The following is a 20,244-nucleotide window of genomic DNA, read 5'->3' on the forward strand; positions in this document are numbered from 1 at the left end:
AAGGTATAATCCAATGTTCCAAATCGTAAATTCCCCTCCCTCCTGGTTATTTTGGGTCTTTCCACTGTTGGCCACGGGATGGCGCCACGCTAATGTGTTTGACACTACACTGGTAAAATGAGTCAAACCAGAAAGTAGATCAAGCTCAGCCTAGTTTTTGCAAAATTATTAATTGTCACATCCTGCTTTTTACGCCTACGGTAAGGGACGACCGTAGGGTTATTTTCTCTTACCCAAAACTGAAATAATGGCAATAAAAGTACATTGAGAAGACAAAAGGGAAGGTCAAGGTCCTTTTTATTCTTGTGTTTTGCATTTGGAGTCATTCAGCAGTGGTTGTGATACACATTGCACACAAACAGTCAGAAAGCACGCAAGGAAACTTTCACAAATGGCGAGAGCGCACGTACAATATGAGTTTGGAGACGGAGGTTTTCAGGGCACAAGACACGTACAGGATACACGGCGTGGCCGCTGCAGGTTAACATTGTCGACGGGAAGAAAAAGGCAGATTATTAGACTGACTAGAAGAAGAAAGAGAAGAGAAAGTTGTCTGTATTGTCTTTCAAAATTGGTCTTTTGTTGCACTGACGTTTGCGTAAGACAAAAGTGGTGACGATGGTGAATCCCCAACAACTCGTGTTTTCTTTTGGTTTTTGTTACGGGCAAGTCCATGCCAAGCAGCACTCAGTTCTACTGGAAGAAATGGAGTGTCATTAATAAGAAGAAGACAGAAAAGCAGAGAAGGTCTCGTCCAGCAATAGTTGTTCCCACAAGCAGAGAAAGAGAGAAACTTTGCGTTTGTTGTTGCTCCGTATATGTTGAAGTACTTTGAAGGGTTACATGGCTATTACGCTAACATCTATGCTAATTCCTATTAGCCGGGTAAACAAGTGCTAAACTTAGTCCGCTCGTGCCATGCATGGTAACCGAGCCGCACGTTAGTTGGCATTTTGGCTAACCGGCTAACTATTCTTTCCCCAAAAGGTGCATTATTAGCTGGGTGCAAACCAAAGTGAATTGGAGCGAGATGTGATTGGCCGGTCTGCGTTTTGGAGGCGTGGCTATGCAAATCCGGGGGCTCTAAATGACCCTTGGCTCAACTCTGTTTTCCGTTTTGTCCTACATTTCGATCTTACAGGCCGGGAAGGACTCGTCCTGCATGACCACCGTGCTGCTGCTGGCCAGGACCATGACGTTGAGCTCCTGCTGCTTGTCGTGGCTCTCCTGGTACCACTCCCTCATCACGTCGGTGTCGTGGGTGGGTATCAGCGTCACCTGCGCGTTGTTCTCCCAGCGGGCTTTCCCTTCCAGCAGCGCCTCCAGCACGGCCCGACTGGGCTCTCGCGACGTCTGCTCGTTGCCGCTGACCACGTAGTAGGACGAGCGCACCCGCTGGAAAAATTCCGCGTCCACGTTGTTGGCGTTGCCGTGGTTGGGGATGTAGACCAAATCCATGTACATGGGGGGACAGTTGGCCAGAGCAGACACCTTCCCGCCGGAACCGCGGGACGCCGACGTATTGGTTGCGTTCTTGGCGTCCTTGCCCTCGCCCACATTCTTCTTGGGAGAGCCCGTCGTCTTTGACTCCTTGGCTTTCGACAGAGCGCTTTTGCGTGCCGGCGACGACGCCTTCTTGGTGAGCTTTTTCTTCTTGGGCTTTTCGCCGCCGTCCGTGTTGGCGTTGTGGCGGTTCTCCTCGGCCTTGAGGGCTTCCGGATCCACCATGCAGACGTCACGGGGGCCGGCGGACGGAGCCGAGTCCCTGATGGGCGCGGGGGGAGGGTCGGGGTGCCTGTAGGTGAGCGTTCGATCGGTGGGCAGAGTCTCCGAGTCGTCCTCCGAGTCGATGTTGGCGTCGGCCGTGATGGACGGGCACTCCTCCGTCCCCGGCGGAACGTCCGAATCGGTCTGAGAGGGTGCGGATTCGCTGATGGATGTGGGCGGAGTCTCTTCGCATTGCTTTGCGGGAAGCTTCCCCCCTGGAGGGGGAGGCCCGCCCCCCGCCGTCTCCAGAACCTTCTCTTCCGCTTCGTTGAGGAAATATTCCACAGGGTTGGGGTTGATGAAAGACGGCGACAGCTCCGTCTTGGGATGACGGTATTCGCACGACGTGACTAAACAGAGGTCCACTTGTGTCTTGGAGAAGCCCGTGGGACTGATCTCGGAGGAGTCGGCGGGCTCCCTGAAGCTGCAGGCTGCGTGTGAGGACGCCGGCGGCGGCGGCGGCGGGGAAGACACTTTGGGGCTGACAGGAGATTCCACTCCAAGCGGTGAATGGTCACAGAGAAACGGGTTGGTCTCCTTGACCGGTAAAGGTTTCCCTTGGTCGCAAAACCAGAAGGCAGAGAGGGAGCCGGCTTCGTGCCGGGCGCCATCCACAGACGTTCGTTCCACGGGACCTCCCGAAACCGGGGAAGACTCACTGGAATGGGACGAACGGCCCGGCGAGAGAGAGGCCGGCTTTGTCTCTTCGACACCTTTTGCGAGTTCCTCGGCGGACGGCGAAATGTGGCCGACGTCCGGAGGGGCGGCGTCGACCACGAGGGGCATCTCCGTCATCTGGCACGGGGTGGTGACGGAGGGAGTGGACTGCGATGCGTCCGACGGTGTCGCGGAAGCGGCGCGGGCCGAATGGCAGTCTTGGAAGAGCAAAGGTTTCTCCGCCACGTCCCAAGGAGCGTCGTCGATGTCGGTGGGGCCGTTCTCCGCGGCGCGCGAGTTGCTTCCCGCCGACGGGTGCTCCGGAGACTGCTTGCTGAAGTCCAGGGCCAACGAGTGATCGGGAGACTCCAGCGACATGGTGGAATGTTCCGGTGATTTTGCGTCGTGCGTCTGCGCGTTGACTTTGGTCTTGGGCGAGACGTCCGGGGAGATGGACATGGGCCGAGGGCAGTCTTCCTTGGACGGCGAGGCCGCCTCGTGGAAGGTCGTCGGGGTCTGACCCACCGAAACGGACAAGGAGTCGTCCACTTCCGTGGAGTGGGGGGAGCCCACCTCGGCGTGAAGGGACGGCGAGTCGGTGGTGGGCTCGGGCAGGGAACTGGTGGCCAGCGAGGCGGTGGACGCCGAGGCCAAGTGCGAAAACATGTCCTCGGCCGCCGCTTCTTCCAGCGGCGTGCTGGACTTTTCCGAAGCGCTGCTGCCTTCCGAAATGGACATTTTGCTCTCGTCTTTAAAAGCGGCCGTGTAGGGGGCTTCCGATTCCTGTCTGAAAAAGACGCCTCTGTCCATGTCGTCCTTTGGGCTTCGGGACGAGCGCGCCAGCTTGTCATCCTCCTCTTTGTCACTCGTGACCTCCACGATGACGGGACCTTGCTCTTCGTCGTCTGACACGGGCGGCAGAGTTCCCGCTTTGTCCTCCACCGGGGACTGGTAGTAAGGCGTGTGACCCGAGGACTGGGGGGAGCCCGCCCCTTCCAACGTCTTGTCATCCGGGCTGAGGGCGGGATCCGCCCGGCCGTAGCCCGCCAAGGTCGTGGACAGCTCGACGGGGGGGGCGGCGGCGGCCAACGTGGACGGGGAATCAAAGTTCTGCTCGCTCGGGGGGGAATGCACCAGAGGTGCCGCGTCCTGCTTTCCAAAGTCTTCTCCAACGTCCCAAGTCAACTTGTCCTCCTCCAATAACGATGGCGGCGATATGGTGGCGGCGCTGTGGTTGTAGTCTTGGCCCTGCGTGCCTTCGCTATTGGAGTCGCCCGTTCGTAACGCGAGTCTGCTCTTATCGTACTCTCCGGGTTGTGACATCATCAACGTCGTCGGAGTTGACGTCTCGTCCGACGGGGCGTGCGCGCTGGGGAGCTCCGCGGTGGAGCGCGGGAGGTCGGAGGTGACGGTCAACTCCTCGGGCGCTTTGTCGGAGGCGGTGGAGGTCTCGACGCCGGCCGGGAATGTGTCGTCGTGGAAGGGAGCGGCGGGGGAAACGGGCGAAGACTCTTTTGGTGGAGCTGACGCAACCTCTTCCTTCTTCTCATCATCATCAAGAGTTCCCCGGGACGGCGCTTTGCGCGGTTCGTCCAGCTCCTCGGTTTCCGCTTTCTCTTCGTAATCGGACGCTTCCTCCATGGCGGCGCCCTCGTCGTCAAACTTGTCCATCTGAGCCTCGAGCGCCGCCGCCGCCGGCTCGTCCGGAGTGGCGCCGTTTTCCCCTTCGGCCTCGGTGGTGGCGATGCCCTCGTCGACGGACTCGGGCGCCTCGGGGGACTCTTGGCTCTGCGTGACGACGGTGGGCTCCTCTTCTTGCGCAGCCACGGCCTCCTCCGGCGGATCTTCCTCTCGGAGCTCCTCAAAGTCCTTGGTGAGGTCTTCCGGCGAGGACATGGTCGCCCTTTCGTCGTCGGGGCGGAGCGCGACGGCGGCGGTGGCCGTCTTTGCTACTTTGGGACCTCCTTTGGCTTTCAGTTTGGAGGGCGCGCCTGCATCTTTTTTCAGGGTCTTTGGTTTGGGGGACAGGACTTTGTCCTCGACTTTTTTGGCGGTCAGCCGTTTGCCGTCTTTCTTCAGCTCCCTCTTGTCGTCCTTTTTCTCCTTGATGGGAGAATCTCTCCTGAGGTCCTTCTTCACGTCCCTTTTCTTGGCGTCCTCTTTCTTCACTCGTTCGTCTCTCTTGAGCGTGTCCTCTTTCTTCGCTCCTTCCTTTCTCACCTCTTTCTTCTTCTCGGGAGTCATCTTCACGTCTTTCTTGGCGAGGCGCTCCTTCTCGGCTTTGCTTCTGATCGGGGTGGGCTTTTTCTCCGGCGTTTCCGTTTTGACCTTGGACTCCTTCTCCGGCGCCTTTGCTCGTTCCTTCCTGGGCGGGTTCTTTTCTCTCTTTTGCTGGTCGGCATCTGCCTTGGCCGCCTCCTCCTTGAATTCTTTCCTGCCGTCTTTGGCGGGCGACGGCTTGGGCGTGGACTTGATGGACTTGAGGCTCTCTTTGCTGTCGGTCCTGTTCTTCATCTTGGCGGCTTTGGGCGCTTGGGCGGGCGGCGCTTTTTGCGTGACCACCGCCTGCTTCAGGAAGTCCAGGTGCTTGAGTTTTTCCAAGCCTTCAAAGATGTGCCGCTGCGTGGCGTTTCCCGGGAAGAGGACGCGCACGACTTTCTCCGAGGGGTTGGCGGGGTGCCACACGATGAGCGAGGCGATGGACGTCAAGTGAGACACGGGGAACTGGGTCTCCTTCCCGTCGGGCAGCAAGATGGACGCCGTGTCCTCGGGGCTCCCGGTCCACTGCTTGAGAAAATGCAGCATCTCCTTGCTGTTCTTTGCCGGATTGAGGACGTACATCTCCAGCTTTCCCACGCCCATCTTCTGAAAGAGCACCGTGGGTTCGACGGTGTTCCCGACGGGGCGTTGCAGCGGCTCGGTTCTCAGATTCAGCTTGGCCAGGAGCTGCCGAGCGGCCGCCGCCTCCTCCAGATTCTTGCGTACTCTGCCATCGGGCTCGGGGACGTCCAGATTCTCCGGGAAGTTGACGAAGACCACTCCGATGTCGGGCGAGATCATGTTCTTCAGCCAGTCGCCGTCGGAGGCGGAGTCCCGCGAGCGCTCCTCCTCCAGCTCGGCCATCTTCCTCCTCAGCATGCTGTTGACGCCCGGGAGGTTGTCGTCGCCCACGTGAGTCAGCAGGATGGAGTCCACGCGGTCCAGGTGCCTGACCAGCTTCCAGAAGCACGACTTCCTGTCGGAGCCGCCGTTGACCAGCATGTTGAAGCCGTTGACGGCGAAGAGAGCCGAGTCGCCGCGACCGGCCGGGAAGATGTAGCAACACGGCTTGGAGAGCTTGAGGAAGCCGCCCGAGGCCGGCGGCTCCAGAAGCTCAAAAGGGCTGAGGATCTCCACCGACTCGGACAGGTACTCGGTGAACTCGGAGAGGCCCTCCATTTCGGGGAGGATGAGCGGCGAGTTCAGCTTCATGTTGATGAAGTCTTGCAGGTTGTGCTTGTCCAGCTGGGAGTTTCTCCACTCGCCTTGATCGGGGCAGGACAGCGTCAGGTGGGCTTTGTTCTCCGGGTGGACGGTGCTCAGCAGTTCGCCGATCTGAGCGACGGCAAAAAAATGTGCTTATTTGGCTGCGGGATTCAAACGCTCACTCACACGCACACACGAGGAAGAAAAGGCCCCACGTGCCTCCTGGTCGGTGAAGATGTCGATGAACTTGGAGAAGGAAAAGGAGCCGGACTGAAGTAGGAGCTCGCCGCTACTTTCCGTGCACTGGCCCGACAGGACCAGAAGCTTGTGTCTGGCCGAGTTGGAGATCATCAATCGCACCTGAAAAGAACAGGTGGAAGTGGGACGGCTCGCTCACAAGCCACCACGGGACTGGGCTTTACCTCGGTGCTGACGGTGTCGTCGGCGGGGTTGATGAGCACCACCGTCTCCAGCACGTTGCTTTTGTGGTGAAGGATTCTCTGGCCTGCCAAAAAACACGTCGCACGCGCTAATTACAAATGACTTGTCATTTCTGATCTTTGGTGCGAGCCCACAAGGAGCTCGCTCGGTCCTTAAAGCGACAGCGTCCTCGTACACGCGCCTCATTTCCTCTCCCTTCACCTCCTGGGAATGGGCGCGGCCAATCGTGCGTCGAGATCGGCGCATCGGAGAGGGCGTGACCCCTGCCGGCAATTAGCCAGCAAAAAACTCGACCTCCAACCGACCCCCCCCCCCACCACCATTAGCTTCCTGTCACACAATCAAGCACACGGGAAGAAATCAATGCGGAAGGCACCGGACCAAAAATAGATCAGTGGAACAACTGCAGGGATGAGCAACCCCTTTGATAAAAAGGAAGAAACCTAAAACACGAGGATAAAACGGCGCGCCAACAAAAGGGAGGCCCAGACAGACAATGATGAAGCAAAAACAAAAACGGAGAGGAAAAAACATGCAGAGTCACTGATGCAGGTGATGGCGTCTACTGACCCCATTTACCGTCGGCCATCTTTTCTAAGCGGCGGCAAGTGTGTTTGTGTTCCACTATCACTAATGCACGGCCACGGAAAATGTCCCTAAAAAACGTCAAGTCACTGCTTTCTCAAGGGGAAGGCTCGCTCGTCTTATCCTAATTTGGCCCGCTCTGCTCTCAAGTGATTGCCATCTTGGAGCTGTTCCATTTGGACGCCATTGTTTGCCTTCACCTTGGCACAGATGACACAAAGGCAGCGCCGAGCGAAAAGATATTGATGTGCTGCCGCATGGTCTCCACTTTCATTTGTGCCATGCGATCCGCCGCCGTTCCTCAAATAGCCCGCCGCTCAATAATTGCAGGCCCAATTTGCCTTGCGCTCAGCTGAATAAATGCCGCGCCCAAGACACCCGAGAGACAGTGCCGCGGGAAACATGCCATCCTATCAAGTCATCTGTTAGAAATGCACGTTTCACCTTTGACATCGGCGGAGAAACGCGCCGAGTGGCGGGATACGAAAAGCTTGAGTTCCTGGTCCAGGTTGCAATCCATCAGATTGGTGTCCCATGAGCGGATGCCTGGAAAAAAAAAAAAGATATACAAACACGAAGAAGCATTGAAGCTTTTTTTTTCCAAAGAAAATCACTTTGCAGTTTTTTTAATCTGTTTGAGGCAGCTTTGGACTGGATCACATCAGAACAGAGCTGAGTCACGGCTCCGTCAGCACAATGAAAGCGCTTCTTCTCAAAACAAAGCATGCAATCGGGGTGGGGCACAACATGTGCTTTGACGCCTGGGTCCGATCCATAAGCCACAAGTGCACAGAAGGGGGAAAATGACTCAGGGGGATCCGATAAATTGGCACAGTCACATCCAGGCCTAAATGTATTTGGACCACCCCACCTCCTCGTTGGTTGTGATCTCAGTTTTAATCAGTAAGAAATGATTTTGCATAATGCTTTTTTTTTTAAACTAGCAATATTTAGGTTACTAAAATCGTGTTTTTTTTTTTTAAATTGATGCAAATTGTATGTGAAAATTCAACTACGCTTTTCGGCCCAATTTGACACTTTGAAGATGCTCTCGATGTTCATCTCCATGTTTACTAAACGACAGCGAGAACCCAATGAACCCCACCCTCGACGTGAAGCGAAGGTGGAGGATGGAAAAGTCAAGCGCCACTGTCGGGCCAATTTCTCTTACGCTAATCATTCTTCGTCTGTCCCGACATTGACTCTTCTTTCTTTCTTTTTAAAAATCTAATCGCTACTATTCCACCTCTGGAAGCGAGAAGAAAAAGCGAACGGCTCGATTGATCCTCGCGAGTTTCCGTAGGGACCGCAGTGCGGCCTGGGCCACGCCCACCGGCCGGTGTGGGATGAGAGAGCTGGATGCAGGAGGAGGAAGAGATGGGAGCATGATGCTCCCACGGGATAGGGCTTCAATCGCCGGTTGATGGCCGGAGAGCGCCGCAAAGAACAAATAATGCAAATAAACACGCCAAACGTGAGCGGCAAGTGCGTGTGCGTCACGGAGACCACCCCCACCCAGGCCGGCCGTCTCGCCCTGTTGCTCGCCGGCTTACCCTTCTCGATGTCGGCCACGGCGCACTTGAGGTTCTCCTCCGCGACCATCTCGCCGAGGACCACCAGCAGGTAGAATTTAGAGTCGACAAAGTGTCGCGCGGGGCTGGCGGCCACCGCGGCGGCGGCCGAGCCGGGTGCCGTCATCGGCTCGGCCGTCGGCATCGCTTCGGGCATGGCATGAACGCTCTGCTGCACCAGGACGGACATCCTGGCAGTCGCTCCCTCCTCTTCTAACTTCTTCTTCTTCTTTTTGCTCTTTCTTGGATGCTGCTTGTGCTGCGGTCGGCGCACGAGTGGGGACAAGGAGTGGCTCCGGCTGCCTGCAAGCCCCCCACCACCCCTTTTTTTTTTTTTTTTTCTGCACACTCACCGCACAGCTGATGTCACGGGCAACGAATCAAACGCACCCTCCCGGAAGATGAGGAGGATGATGAGGAGAGTGACAATTCCGTGTACATCTCTCATCGATCTTCACTTCAACGATGATGGAGGTGCCCCACAGTTTTCCCATCAGTGCTACTCGGGTCCCGTAGGACCCTCCTATGACAAAGAGCTCCCTTGAAAAAATGGACGAAATAAGTCCATCAAGATTGCCTGGGCAAATTGGGTGGGGTCGGAACCTTGGAGAAGTCTTCAAAATGCTCTGAAACCGCCAATATTAAATCAAACAAACATTTTGGGGGGAGAAAAAAAACACCGGTAGCAGGAATCTCCCTTTTTAAAGCAAAATCAAAAGGCGTGCCCACAGCCACAGCCACAGGCACAGGCAGGGAGCTTGAAAGCAAACGATAAAAGAGCAAGCGATCACACAGAAAGGAAGCAAGACGAGGGGATGCTAAACTAGCTTGACAGCCAACATCAAAAACGCTTTTCCAACAGACAACAACTAAAATAGCTGTGCTGATCATCAAGTCACGTGTATTGCATAGTCATCATATGGATCAATAGACTTTCCAATGCCAGATCGAGAGAATAGCTTTCATAACTCAACAATACCGCTCGCATTTATCGGAAAACTTTGCCTCAATAACAGGGCTTCACGTTGATTACGGTGCCGACAGCACCGCCTAGCGGCGATAGTTGGCTACAGCCTTTCTTGCCAACGCTCGGTTGTTGTTTTTCTTGGTCCACCTTTTCCTCCCACTGTCCCCAGTGCTTTGGCAAGTTCTTGTGAGCCACTTGAAGTTGTCCTTCCCATCATGTGCATGGGGCTTGATTGCTCACTTTGTCTTCATTGAGAGAGAGCCCCAAAAAAGAACACAGGACAATCCAAAAATAAAAAATAAAAAAAAACAAAAATATCAGGCTGAGCTGTACGGAAGAGGATTAGGGCCAGTGAAAAAAAAAAAAACGAGGGGTGACAGGATTCTGACTTTTTTCTCAGAATTCTGACTTTAAAGTCAGAATTCCGACTTTAAAGTCAGAATTCTGAGAATAAAGTCAGAATTCTGACTTTAAAGTCAGAAATTGGGAATTCTGACTTTAAAGTCAGAATTCTGACTTTAAAGTCAGAATTCTGAGAATAAAGTCAGAATTCTGACTTTAAAGTCAGAAATTGCGAATTCTGACTTTAAAGTCAGAATTCTGACTTTATTCTCAGAATTCTGACTTTAAAGTCGGAATTCTGACTTTAAAGTCAGAATTCTGAGAAAAAAGTCAGAATCCTGTCACCCCTCGTTTTTTTCTTCTTCACTGGCCCTAATCCTCTTCCGTAGAGCTGCGTTATCGCACTGAGCCGCAAATATTCCGCCCCCGGCGGAATAGCTCTTGAAAACGTTTTTCCTGGGAACGCGCTGATCTCGGATCCACCACGCAGAGTTCGACAATATGATCATGCTAATTTGTTCACACAAAGCGACACAGCCTCTTTTTTTCCCCATTGGTGCCAAATTTGACATTGTGCTAAAGTGTGAAATATTTTCCTCAATCAACACGGACAAGCAATAAAGAGCAAATTCGAGCCGAGCAATTTTTGAGGGGGGATTTTCTTTTTCACACGCCGCCAATGAGTCATCGTTACTTTCCGCCGACCAGAGGCGAGAAACCTCAAGCGCGCTGAGATTAAAAAAGAAAAACCGCGAATCAACAAGCGAGGCCCGGGCGGACGGCTTTTATGTTCAGGTGAGGACAGGCTATGATTTTGCGTATGAAAAGAAATCCCCCCGAGCAAGAGGCAACCCAATTCAAGTGATTATGTCGCTGGAATCTAATCAAAGATTCCATTGTATTGCTTCTGCACTGGAAAAGTCTACACACCCGTTGGGAGTTTACCCAAAAAAAGATGCTTTAGTGTCAACGCAGGATCAGCGAGCATGCAGTCAAAGACCAACAGGCATGTTTGCTCCGCGTGCATTCCAAACTTTTGCCATGTGTCATTATCTTTATATACAAAAATAAATCACCTCACCCTCCCTCCCTCCCTCGTATACACGCGCACACACACACACACACACACACACACACAACGTCACGCTGGAGAGGTTCGGCGTGTGCTGTTTGCGCTCCCGAAGGGGAAATAGTTTGCAGGTGTCAGGACTTGTTCCTCTAAAGCTTACGCTAAAATGTCATCCTGCTTGCTGGATAACGTGGCTCCACGACCAGCAAATAAAAGTCAGCGGCCCAAAAGGAAAGGCCATTTTGACATAACTCGGTTAAAAAAAGATCAAATCTTTTTCCATAACAACTCAGTAAAGAAAAAAAAAAAAAAGTCTGATGACTGAACCAAATTGAGCGTGTGCAGATTTGAAGGCGTGCAACTCAAACATCAATTTTCGATATGGGAAAGGGTCAAAGGGTCATTGAAAAGAAAAGGCCAATCTTCATACGAGCCCGACGGCTCTGTGCGGAAAGCGCTCATCCGCTTTAGTCATAAACATGACAAACGTTTATTGGTGTCTTCCTCCGACTTGCACCTTTAACCCGTGGCTGGGGGAGGAACCTGACGGAGGCAGGGCGGGGGCGCTCACTCCAGACTCGACAACATGGAGCTGGGAATGCGGCGGCCATCTTGTTTGTTTGTTTTTTCTTTGGAATCTCGCTCAACTTGGCAAGCGGCGCCGACGCGTTGAGACTTGTCCTTCTCTTGGAGCGAGGGGGGCGGGGGGGGGGGGGGGGGGGGCACGTGTATCCAAATAATCAACATTCTCAGGCATCAGAGGTGCAAGTGCGCTCGGCCGGGCCGTAAATTTCAAGCGGGGTGTTTTGATCGGCTCCCCGGAGAGGCCCTTAGGTCACATGACCCGCTTTTGCCGAGCGCAACTGGAGAACGGGGACGTTCCCAGGCCGGCTCCGTTCATCCCGTTCGCGCGCTGCCAACTTCTTGCCGATATACGTCAGCAGGAGATAAAACTAACCTCAAATATTGGGGCCGATGAGTCCCCCGGGGCAGCGCCTGTTTGTGCCTTACTTTGAGGCATTGGGGTGGGCTGCCCGGAAATTCCGCGTTGCTGATCCTCGTGTGCTGAGCACGTTGAGGTTGGCCGGAAGGCTTAATGACAAAAAATGTGAGTAGACCTTCAACATGGTTGCAAGGGTTCAGCCTCAGAAATGTTTTGAAGCCACTTTGACATTTGGGCGCTCTCTCTATGTATTATGCGCAAAGTCACAAAACCAGCCCAAATGTTGCCATGTCAGAGTTTTCCGCCCATTTCCAAAAACGGCCACTCGCATGGCACATGCGGATGTTTCTTTGCACGTAAAAAAAAAAGCAAAAGCAGAAGTGAAGTAGAAAGTGCAACCCCCAAGGCAAAGTGAGCTTCATTTCGAGGAGGAGCAGGAGGAGGAGCTGAGTGGGAACAACCTCCCCTGCACTCACTTGCCGTCAGAAACGCCTGAGCGGCGCTCGCAGACGGCAGCAGCACGGCACGGCCGGCGCCACAAACCTTTCCACGCTGGGATGTGACTTTTTCCTTCCAAGCAAGCTTGAGGGGGAAGATGAACGCCAGCGCCCACGCGCCGCCGAGGACCTTCCAGCCGCCCACCATCCCGGTCATCATGTTCATCTTCGGGGTGGTGGGCAACGTGACGGCCATCGTGGTGCTGCGCATCTCGCGCAAGGAGCAAAAGGAGTCCACCTTCTACACGCTGGTGTGCGGGCTGGCCGTCACCGACCTGCTGGGCACGCTGCTGGCCAGCCCCGTCACCATCGCCACCTACGTGCGCGGCGGCTGGCCCGGCGCCCGCCCGCTCTGCCAGTACTCGGGCTTCGTCCTGCTCTTCTTCTTCCTGGCGCAGTTGTGCATCCTGTGCGCCATGTCGGTGGAGCGCTACCTGGCCATCAACCACGCCTACTTCTACAACCGTTACGTCAACCAGCGGCTGGCGGCGCTGGCGCTGCTGGCCATCTACGTCAGCAACGCGGGCCTGTGCGCGCTACCCAGCGTGGGCTTGGGCCAGGTCAAGCTGCAGCGGCCCGGCAGCTGGTGCTTCATCGACTGGCACGGCGGCGCCAACCGCACGGCGGTGGCCGCCTTCAACCTGGCCTACGCCGGCGTCAACGCCGCCGTGGTGCTGGCCACCGTGGCGTGCAACGTCATGGTGTGCGGCGCGCTCATCCTCATGCACCGCCGCTTCGTCCGCCGCACCTCGCTGGGGGCCGGGCGGCGCCAGGCGGCCCGCGAGCAGCCCGCCCCCCGCAGGAGCCTGGGCCGGCTGGCCGGGGCCGAGATCCAGATGGTCATCCTGCTCATCGCCACCTCGGCGGTGGTGCTCGTCTGCTCCATCCCCTTGTTGGTGAGTTGCCTCGGTGGTTAGCGCCGCCTTCTTGTCACTATCTGACTAACATTGTGTCTCCAGCTGAGGATCTTTGTCAACCAGCTGTACAGCAAGCAGAAGGAAGAGTGGACGGGGCTCAACAAAGACCTGCTGGCCATCCGCATGGCCTCCGTCAACCCCATCCTGGACCCGTGGGTCTACATCCTGCTGCGGAAGACGGTGGTCCTCACGCTCATGGAGAAGATCAAATGTCTCTTCTGCAGGATGGGGCGGGGCCGGCGAGGAGGCCGCGGCGGCAAACACTTCCGCTGCGCCGGCGTCCCCCTGTCCTCCTCCTCCGTGATGTCGCGCGACTCGCCCTCGCTGGTGTCGCGAGGGTGCCCGGGGACGGCGTGCACCTCGCAGACCTTCCTGTGGCCGGCCGAGGGCGGGACGGGCTCCTTTCGGGAGGGGGCGGCCGGGGGCGGACGCGAGCCGCCCAGCCCGAGCGAGCGGCCCAAGCCGGATTTGCAAGTGTCACTTACGGACGGGACGGCAAACATCCAGGAGAGGATTACCTGAGCAAAGACTCTCCGCTGGCGCAAGTTGTCACTACATCTCGTCGGCCGGAGCCGAACTTTTTTTGAATGAAGCTTCATGGCCAGTTGTGATTCAGCGCCTGGACCGGACTTACAGCCAACCCCCGTTTATTGCGGGGTTCAGGAAGAAAGTCGGCCATATCGAAAAACCAAAGAGAAAAAAGAAATCGCACATTTAACCAAGTACAGTGAAGCCCGGCACCAAGCGCATTTTTCGGGGACCTGTTCTTCATGACTTGTCGCCATCTTGTGGCCTTTTACTGCCAAGGAATTCCGTTGAGATACATTGAGGAGCTTCATTTGGACAAAAGTAGTGCTTCGTTACCATCGTGTGGCATCTATGGCGATTCCAAATATTTCTGGGAGTGTGACAATTGTAAATCTTTCGGGTTTGTACTGCCTGATCTGAATTTTGTCATCAAATGTGTCTGTGTTAGCTTAGCATCGAGTAAACAAAAACAAAGCCTACCTTCGCTGTTTTGGCGCTCTCGGCCGCATAGTTGTCCAAAGGAGAGGCATAGCCTGCTCGCTTCGAGTCACGCCTGTAGAAAACAAAACGACAATCAGACATCAAACAGTCAACAAAAGCGTCATCCCAACAAAAGTCTGCTAGCTTAAAATGTTAACATAATAGCAAGTGGCAAAAATGAGCAGAGCCACATGCTAGAGGTTCATCTCGCCTTCTGTTTCTTCTTCTCTCTGCTAACTCCACTGCATCACCTCAAGTAGCGCTCTGCGCTGCCGTCTTGTGGCGCAAGGTGGCGCTACACCGAAGGTATGCTACATTCATCAAGCAGGGGGTTGGCTCAACAGAACTATTCTCCCATCCCATTTGCCAAAAAGTTCCTTTTCCGAGAGCGTTAGCCACGTGCTACGTGACCAGTAAGCTAGTCAAATGTGAACGCTGCTGTTGCCAGAAGCGAATGTATTTTGCGTATGCTAACGTGCACGCGATGGTCTTCTCCGTGAGAAGGTGCAGAGGTTTGGAGGCCAGCTTTCGGGGTATCAGCGCCACCGCCGATGTTGCTCACTTTGCCTTGAATGTATGAAAGAAAGCGCCTGCAGGAAAACTCTTATCCTTGTACAAAATGAGAGCAAGAATAAAGTTGCTGTTAAACCTCTTTCCCCCGCCTCTATTTTGACTTCCTAAAGATGAAGATTTACAGCGTAGGCGCAGCGCCAATCGCACAAAAAATCAATTCATCTGCTTATTACGCAACTCGGAGGGAGAGGGCGGGGCAACACCATGAGGACGTGACAATCACGCATACAAAAGGAGAAGATGAAAAAAGGGAAACGTTTCATTTGGATTCCAGGGCATTTCTTTTATTTGGTGTCCAAGTGACAGGAAGCGAGCCTCAGACACTTTTGAAAGTCACCGGCGTAAAGCCAAGGCGAGATAGGAGTGACTTGGAAACTAAGCGAATGACGTCTTGACGCGTATTTCAGAGTCTTCTCATTTTGACAAAGTCTTCCCGCAAGGGCTCCGCTGCCGCGTCCCCCGCCGCGTCCGCCCCTGATTCCAGCACGTTCCCCGCCGCATCCACCACCAGGGCGCCCGGGCTGAGCGGACGGCCCGCCTGGCGCCGGGCGACGGCCTCGCACGCCGCCACCACCTCGTCCGACTCAAAGTCAAAGTCCCCGCCGAGCTCCGGGGGATCGGCGAGCCGCCGGTCGCTCTCGGCTCGCCGGACGAGCGTCTCCCCGGCGGCCGCCTTCCGCCGGCGCAGCGTCCGCGCCCACGCCAGGTCCTCCTGCCACAGGGCGGGCTCCCACGGGCGCAGGTGGACGGCCACCTGGAAGGAGCGCAGCGCCTGTGCGCAAAAACGATCCAGACTCAATGACACGTCGCCTAACGTTGCCTTAGGCAACGCCGCTAGCTTGATGCTAACACGCAATGCAAACTAATGAAAGTAGCATCAATGTTCCATCAAGCGAAGAACAGTTGGTGATGAAATGTTTCCAAGTTTGCAAAACGCTGAAACGCGACTGGACATGCCTGGGTCAAAAATAGATGCGCACACACACAAGCTGACAGCCTGGCTTTGTGTGTCTGTGTTTGACTTTCACCACTTCCTATTGTATTGGCTGTAAGCGAGTTGCGCAAGAAGAAAGGGGGGGGGGGGGGGGGTATTTTTGGAGGCCCCCACCCCGGACGATATGCCGTGCAACTTTCAAAGTAGCGGCGGGAAGCAATCGACTAAAAATACAGCGGATTAGTTTCGGGGTTGTTTTTGTTTTTACTACACATGTTTCTGTACTAAGAGTGTGCGTACTTTTGCAACTTGTGCACACGCACGCCCAGCATATTCAAGAGGCGACATGTTTAGCGTGGCGGCAACGGCCGGCGCCTGGAGCGCTAGCAGTGATGTTTGCAGTCAACAGGCTCAAGTGACTGATCTTAACGGCTTATCCTAAAAAACCAAACAAGGGAGCTGAGGCCATTGTGACTCACCAGGTCGACCTCCCCCATGGTGAGCTGGGCGCGCCCCAGCGTCTGCCAGGCCTCCCACCACACGCGGCGCAGCTTCACCGCCGTCTCTGCCGCCTTGACGGCGGGGAAGGCCTCCCGCAGCGCGGTCAGCACCTGCGGCCGGCCCCAAAACAAGTCATGTCGTCAATTCAAGTTTGCGCTATTTGGGTAGGAGCCATCGGTCAGTCACCTGGGCCTTCATCTCGTACAACAACGGGTCGTCGGGAGTCAGCTGAATAGCCTCGTCCCACTTCTTAACGGCGTCCCTGTGCCTGGGGGAAAGGGGGGAAAAAACAAAACAAAAAAAAACAGGTTACTGTCTTTTTACATCTGCCGGGATTAGCGACGGCTTCAACGCAAGGCAGATTTGATGTAAGCTAATGTTATGTAAGCTAACAAAAGGCCCGCGTGTGTGTTTATATGATGATATGGCTTCTTATTGACAGATTGCTCTTGCCCAACCTTGTCATATTATTGAAAGCAAAATGGCTTCCAGTCCTCTCACAGTCACTGGGCGCTCTCTCATGTTCCTTGCGGTACAAATGGAAGTGTCGAAAGAGTCGGCAAACCACAAACGCACCGTGTGAGGAAATGAAGCAATATGTGTGTGTGCGCTTCCTATAGTCGGTGTGAAAGGCCCACGCTAAAAACAAAACGGGTTTCTGTGTACACAGAAAGGACAAAGAATGGAACAACAAGCAAAAATCCCCGAGGTCGTTTTGCCGTTTTCCCACCATTTGAGTTGGGCGACATATCGTGCGTTTGAATTCCACCCGTGGTTCAGCCCCCATTCAAAAGCAATGATCTGCCAAATAGCTGGGCCTGCAAATGTGCGTCAAAGAGGGGGTCACCGGGCATCATTTCCGTACAAATGTGATTATCAGCCGTTGCCCGTGGCAACACACAGCAAGCATTTGAGCTCTCATTGGACTCATCGAGTTAGAAGGGTCAGCTACCCGGCCGGAAAGATCAGATGAGCAACCGCTCGTCGTTTGGGATGGGGACAAAATCTCGGCCACTTTCTTGGAGGACATTTGACAATGGCCAAAATGGCAGACTTTCTGTCTTTTATCAGCCATGGATGTGTGAGACTTTGAGGTGGCTCAAGTCATGAGCGACACGTTTACCACATTTCCAGTCAAAATGGCCTTAAAATGGCCCAGGAAACACTTCAAGAGGGAAAAGACGAGCGTGGTCACGAAAGAAATTCGCAAGTCAGGGCACGGGTGGACGTTTTTCCTCCACAATGGCGCCACCTGTTGGCCGCTTTCCGTTCAAACAACAACAAACAAGAAGAAGAAGAAGAGCAATCCTCCGAAGTAAGCACCTGTTTTGCTCGGCCAGCAGGACGCCTTGGTCCTTTAGCGTCTTGCTCTTGGCTGCGCACTCCTCCAGCAAGATATCCCGGCGGCGTTTGACGGCTTGCTGCCAGTCCACTTCCCCGTCGCGCCGTGACACCGCCGCCGCCGCGTGGTTGTCGTCCGCCCCTTCGAAATGCTGAGCTGCCGACCTCGATACCTTCTCGCCCGCTTTCCTCTTCCAGCCAAAGGATGCCATATGCCCGGGGAGAGAGCGAGCGAGGCGGATAATGCTCGGTGTGTTCGGGTTAACTGTACAGAAAAGAGACACGTGATTTAGCCCGCGACGTCGGCGTGATCATGTATATTGATTGATAAATGTGGACACGTACTATGTCTGCGCTCGACAAACAAACGCACGCGCATTCATCATGACCAGGAAAGAATCCTGACAGAGCTGGATGCGACTAGTTATGCCTGGAGACCGCGGTGACGTCATCAACACGCGACAGCTGTTTTTCGTTTTGGTTTGCTTTAAAAATAAAGTGAATCGGGTGACTTGAGTACTTCGGCACAGCACTTGTTCATTTCTATTTTTCTATCATGTGATCCAGGGGCTGTTTGAAAGGCAACTCATTTGAGTGATCGTGGCAAAACAAACCAACAAATCAAAAAGCGGCGAGATCATGGGCAAAAGATATTACTGCGACTACTGTGAGCGCTCTTTCCAGGACAACATGCACAACAGGAAAAAGCATCTGTTCGGCGTGCAGCACCAACGAGCCAAGAAGGCCTGGTTTGACCATTTCAGAAGTAAGCCCATGCTTGTCATTGGATTTCCCTTTCCAAAATGTCCTCATTGTTTTTGCCAGGCTACGCCGATATTTGGAAAGACGAACAGGCAAAGAAACCCTGCAGGAAGTTTCTCCAAAGAGGTAACACCAAAACGCCGCTGTTGCTGACAGCTAAAACGGAAATGAAAAGTTCGAGGGTGTCGTGTGTGTTTCAGGCATTTGCGATTTTGGCCCGAGCTGCAGGTTTTCTCACATGTCCGAGGCAGAGATGTACGATTTGCAACGGAAGATGCAAGGTAGGGAGTTGGCCGCACGAGGGCGCTGTTGGCTTTGAAAAGAGAGAAAATCATTGCGCTTTCACGTTTTGAACAGCACCTTCTATGGACCTGTCCGTCCATCTGTCCATTTATCTGGACCGTGTAAACCAAGCAATCGATTTTAAAACGTAATATTTACACAAAAGGAAAATGACAGACGCGCGCATGAGGTAGCGAGCGACGCCCCCCCCCCCCCCTGCGCGCCATTGCTGTAAATTTGACAGACGCGCGTTGTTCCTTGACGTATTTTGACCATAAAAGGAGCCGTGTGAGGATTTGTTACTTGATTAGACAAATACGAGAGCTGCAGAGCACGCGCTGCTTATTAAATCAAAAGACAAATACCGTCTAGACGTTTGTAAATAAGTCATGTTGCTGGCTCTTTGCCTCTAATGCAGTGTTTGCCTAGGCAAGGCAAGGCACGTATTTGCAGCCTGCTTATTTGAACACCATTATTCTCTTGCATGAATGGCAGCGGACGGAAACCGCTTGCGTCATATGCATCTCTATTATACTGCCCCCTTGCGACCAAGATGTGCAAAGGCCCATCAAATCATGACGCACCAACTTTTCAATTCTATCGGAACGATACAAATGTAAAAAAAATGACTCTATTTTTCTGAAATGAAATGGACATTCCTAATGACGGTCATTTTCCAAGCCCATGATTCCCCGCCGCCGAATGTTTAACAATCTAGTCCAGACGTGGGTGAATAAATCATGAGCCTGTCTCGCAGATGAGAGACGGCGCTCGGAGGGCTGGGAGGACCCGAGCGAGGCCCGGCCCAGCGTGGCCGCGTGGCTGACCACCAGGGAGAAGAGGAGAAGCGGCCGGGCCAGCAAAGGGTAGGGATGGATCACGCCAGGCCGCCCTGGTGCCCGCCGAATGGCTTCAATTGCATTATTCCTCTGCTCAGTGTGGAAGAGCAGCAAGAGGAGGAGCGCACGCAAGGTGACCTCCCGCCACAGATCTTCTCCATCCCGGACCTGCCACCCTCACTGGTGCCGCCTCCTCCGGGTGGCTGGAAGGCTGAGGGCAGTGCGCAGTGGGGATGAACATTTTCTTCAAGTCAAACCACCTGACGTTGTGCAATTTCTTTTTTCTGTTCTTTTAATTAGGTGTCATGCGTTTGGACAGCTTTTACAATACACACCTGATACGGTCAATTTTACACAAAGAAGTCAGATCGAACACACACACACACACACACGTTCGTATATTGCTGCTAGTTTTGCAATCCGTAGATCCAGCATTCCAACTACATTTTTCAAAGTGCTCCACAGATTTCACATTTTAAATACGTGACAAAAGGCACCTGACAGAAAGGATAGATATATACTTTTCGAGGAACACTCCAAGACAAAATACACATTGACAGTAAGATCTGGTGTCCCGGTCGCTATTTTTGCGTCGTTTGTACATTGGCATCGAAGCTGCTACTTGACATGATATGTTCCGATGAGGAGGTAAACGGCGAATGTCATGCCACGCTCACAATCTTGGTCATCGTGCGTACACGTTACATTGGTTTTATTGCATCCGAAAAATAAAAAGAGATTCAAGTCTGCAAAGTGCACCATCGTCCACTTTGAGCATTTCCT

The 20,244-nt window shown here is 53.9% G+C and overlaps 4 protein-coding genes across 7 annotated transcripts; 2 read left to right on the forward strand and 2 right to left on the reverse strand.

The window, feature by feature from the left end:
• Positions 1-280: 280 nt before the first annotated feature.
• map1b (microtubule-associated protein 1B) lies at positions 281-13,877 on the reverse strand. Of its 2 annotated transcripts, none has more exons than XM_061292917.1 (5): positions 13,740-13,877; positions 7,360-7,461; positions 6,312-6,394; positions 6,109-6,249; positions 281-6,018 (listed from the first exon to the last, which is right to left on the reverse strand). In XM_061292917.1, the coding sequence occupies exons 2-5, from the start codon at positions 7,433-7,435 to the stop codon at positions 1,123-1,125; spliced, it is 5,196 nt and encodes a 1,731-aa protein (XP_061148901.1). In that variant the 5' UTR covers positions 7,436-7,461; positions 13,740-13,877; the 3' UTR covers positions 281-1,122. The 2 variants fall into 2 exon arrangements, with proteins under 2 accessions (XP_061148901.1, XP_061148900.1); XM_061292916.1 differs by lacking the exon at positions 13,740-13,877 and adding an exon at positions 8,469-9,809.
• Positions 11,692-14,881, forward strand: ptger4b (prostaglandin E receptor 4 (subtype EP4) b). The gene is made up of 2 exons (XM_061293040.1): positions 11,692-13,200; positions 13,264-14,881. Exons 1-2 carry the CDS (start codon positions 12,403-12,405, stop codon positions 13,741-13,743), a joined length of 1,278 nt encoding a protein of 425 aa, XP_061149024.1. The 5' UTR covers positions 11,692-12,402; the 3' UTR covers positions 13,744-14,881.
• Positions 14,882-15,059: 178 nt separating this feature from the next.
• ttc33 (tetratricopeptide repeat domain 33) lies at positions 15,060-18,058 on the reverse strand. 2 transcript variants are annotated; one of them, XM_061293072.1, is made up of 5 exons: positions 17,924-18,058; positions 17,561-17,843; positions 16,424-16,505; positions 16,216-16,347; positions 15,060-15,574 (listed from the first exon to the last, which is right to left on the reverse strand). In XM_061293072.1, exons 1-5 carry the CDS (start codon positions 17,955-17,957, stop codon positions 15,206-15,208), a joined length of 900 nt encoding a protein of 299 aa, XP_061149056.1. In that variant the 5' UTR covers positions 17,958-18,058; the 3' UTR covers positions 15,060-15,205. The 2 variants fall into 2 exon arrangements, with proteins under 2 accessions (XP_061149056.1, XP_061149055.1); XM_061293071.1 differs by lacking the exons at positions 17,561-17,843; positions 17,924-18,058 and adding an exon at positions 16,696-17,524.
• A 150-nt stretch (positions 18,059-18,208) lies between these two features.
• On the forward strand, positions 18,209-20,217 carry zmat5 (zinc finger, matrin-type 5). Of its 2 annotated transcripts, XM_061293124.1 has the most exons (5): positions 18,209-18,344; positions 18,404-18,466; positions 18,541-18,621; positions 19,380-19,488; positions 19,560-20,217. In XM_061293124.1, the coding sequence occupies exons 1-5, from the start codon at positions 18,218-18,220 to the stop codon at positions 19,696-19,698; spliced, it is 519 nt and encodes a 172-aa protein (XP_061149108.1). In that variant the 5' UTR covers positions 18,209-18,217; the 3' UTR covers positions 19,699-20,217. The 2 variants fall into 2 exon arrangements, with proteins under 2 accessions (XP_061149108.1, XP_061149109.1); XM_061293125.1 differs by lacking the exon at positions 18,541-18,621.
• The last annotated feature ends 27 nt before the right edge of the window (positions 20,218-20,244 follow it).

This window comes from Syngnathus typhle, linkage group LG12, assembly GCF_033458585.1.
Source record: "Syngnathus typhle isolate RoL2023-S1 ecotype Sweden linkage group LG12, RoL_Styp_1.0, whole genome shotgun sequence".
In the NCBI taxonomy this organism is placed as follows: Eukaryota; Metazoa; Chordata; class Actinopteri; order Syngnathiformes; family Syngnathidae; genus Syngnathus; species Syngnathus typhle.

What these genes read in the sequence shown, in the direction of transcription:
- ttc33 (XM_061293071.1), bottom strand. Translation starts at nt 17,024, where the DNA reads ATGGGGGCTGAACCACGGGTGGAATTCAAACGCACGATATGTCGCCCA. An exon ending in GCTTTCAATAATATGACAAG is followed by an intron (nt 16,506 to 16,695) that starts GTTGGGCAAGAG and finishes CCTTTCCCCCAG; the next exon opens with GCACAGGGACGCCGTTAAGA. An exon ending in CCATGGGGGAGGTCGACCTG is followed by an intron (nt 15,575 to 16,215) that starts GTGAGTCACAAT and finishes TTTTGCGCACAG; the next exon opens with GCGCTGCGCTCCTTCCAGGT.
- zmat5 (XM_061293124.1), top strand. Translation starts at nt 18,218, where the DNA reads ATGGGCAAAAGATATTACTGCGACTACTGTGAGCGCTCTTTCCAGGAC. An exon ending in CAGGAAGTTTCTCCAAAGAG is followed by an intron (nt 18,467 to 18,540) that starts GTAACACCAAAA and finishes TGTGTGTTTCAG; the next exon opens with GCATTTGCGATTTTGGCCCG. An exon ending in AGCGGCCGGGCCAGCAAAGG is followed by an intron (nt 19,489 to 19,559) that starts GTAGGGATGGAT and finishes TCCTCTGCTCAG; the next exon opens with TGTGGAAGAGCAGCAAGAGG.
- map1b (XM_061292916.1), bottom strand. Translation starts at nt 8,676, where the DNA reads ATGTCCGTCCTGGTGCAGCAGAGCGTTCATGCCATGCCCGAAGCGATG. An exon ending in ACGACACCGTCAGCACCGAG is followed by an intron (nt 6,250 to 6,311) that starts GTAAAGCCCAGT and finishes TGTTCTTTTCAG; the next exon opens with GTGCGATTGATGATCTCCAA. An exon ending in ACATCTTCACCGACCAGGAG is followed by an intron (nt 6,019 to 6,108) that starts GCACGTGGGGCC and finishes GCCGTCGCTCAG; the next exon opens with ATCGGCGAACTGCTGAGCAC.
- ptger4b (XM_061293040.1), top strand. Translation starts at nt 12,403, where the DNA reads ATGAACGCCAGCGCCCACGCGCCGCCGAGGACCTTCCAGCCGCCCACC. An exon ending in TCTGCTCCATCCCCTTGTTG is followed by an intron (nt 13,201 to 13,263) that starts GTGAGTTGCCTC and finishes TTGTGTCTCCAG; the next exon opens with CTGAGGATCTTTGTCAACCA.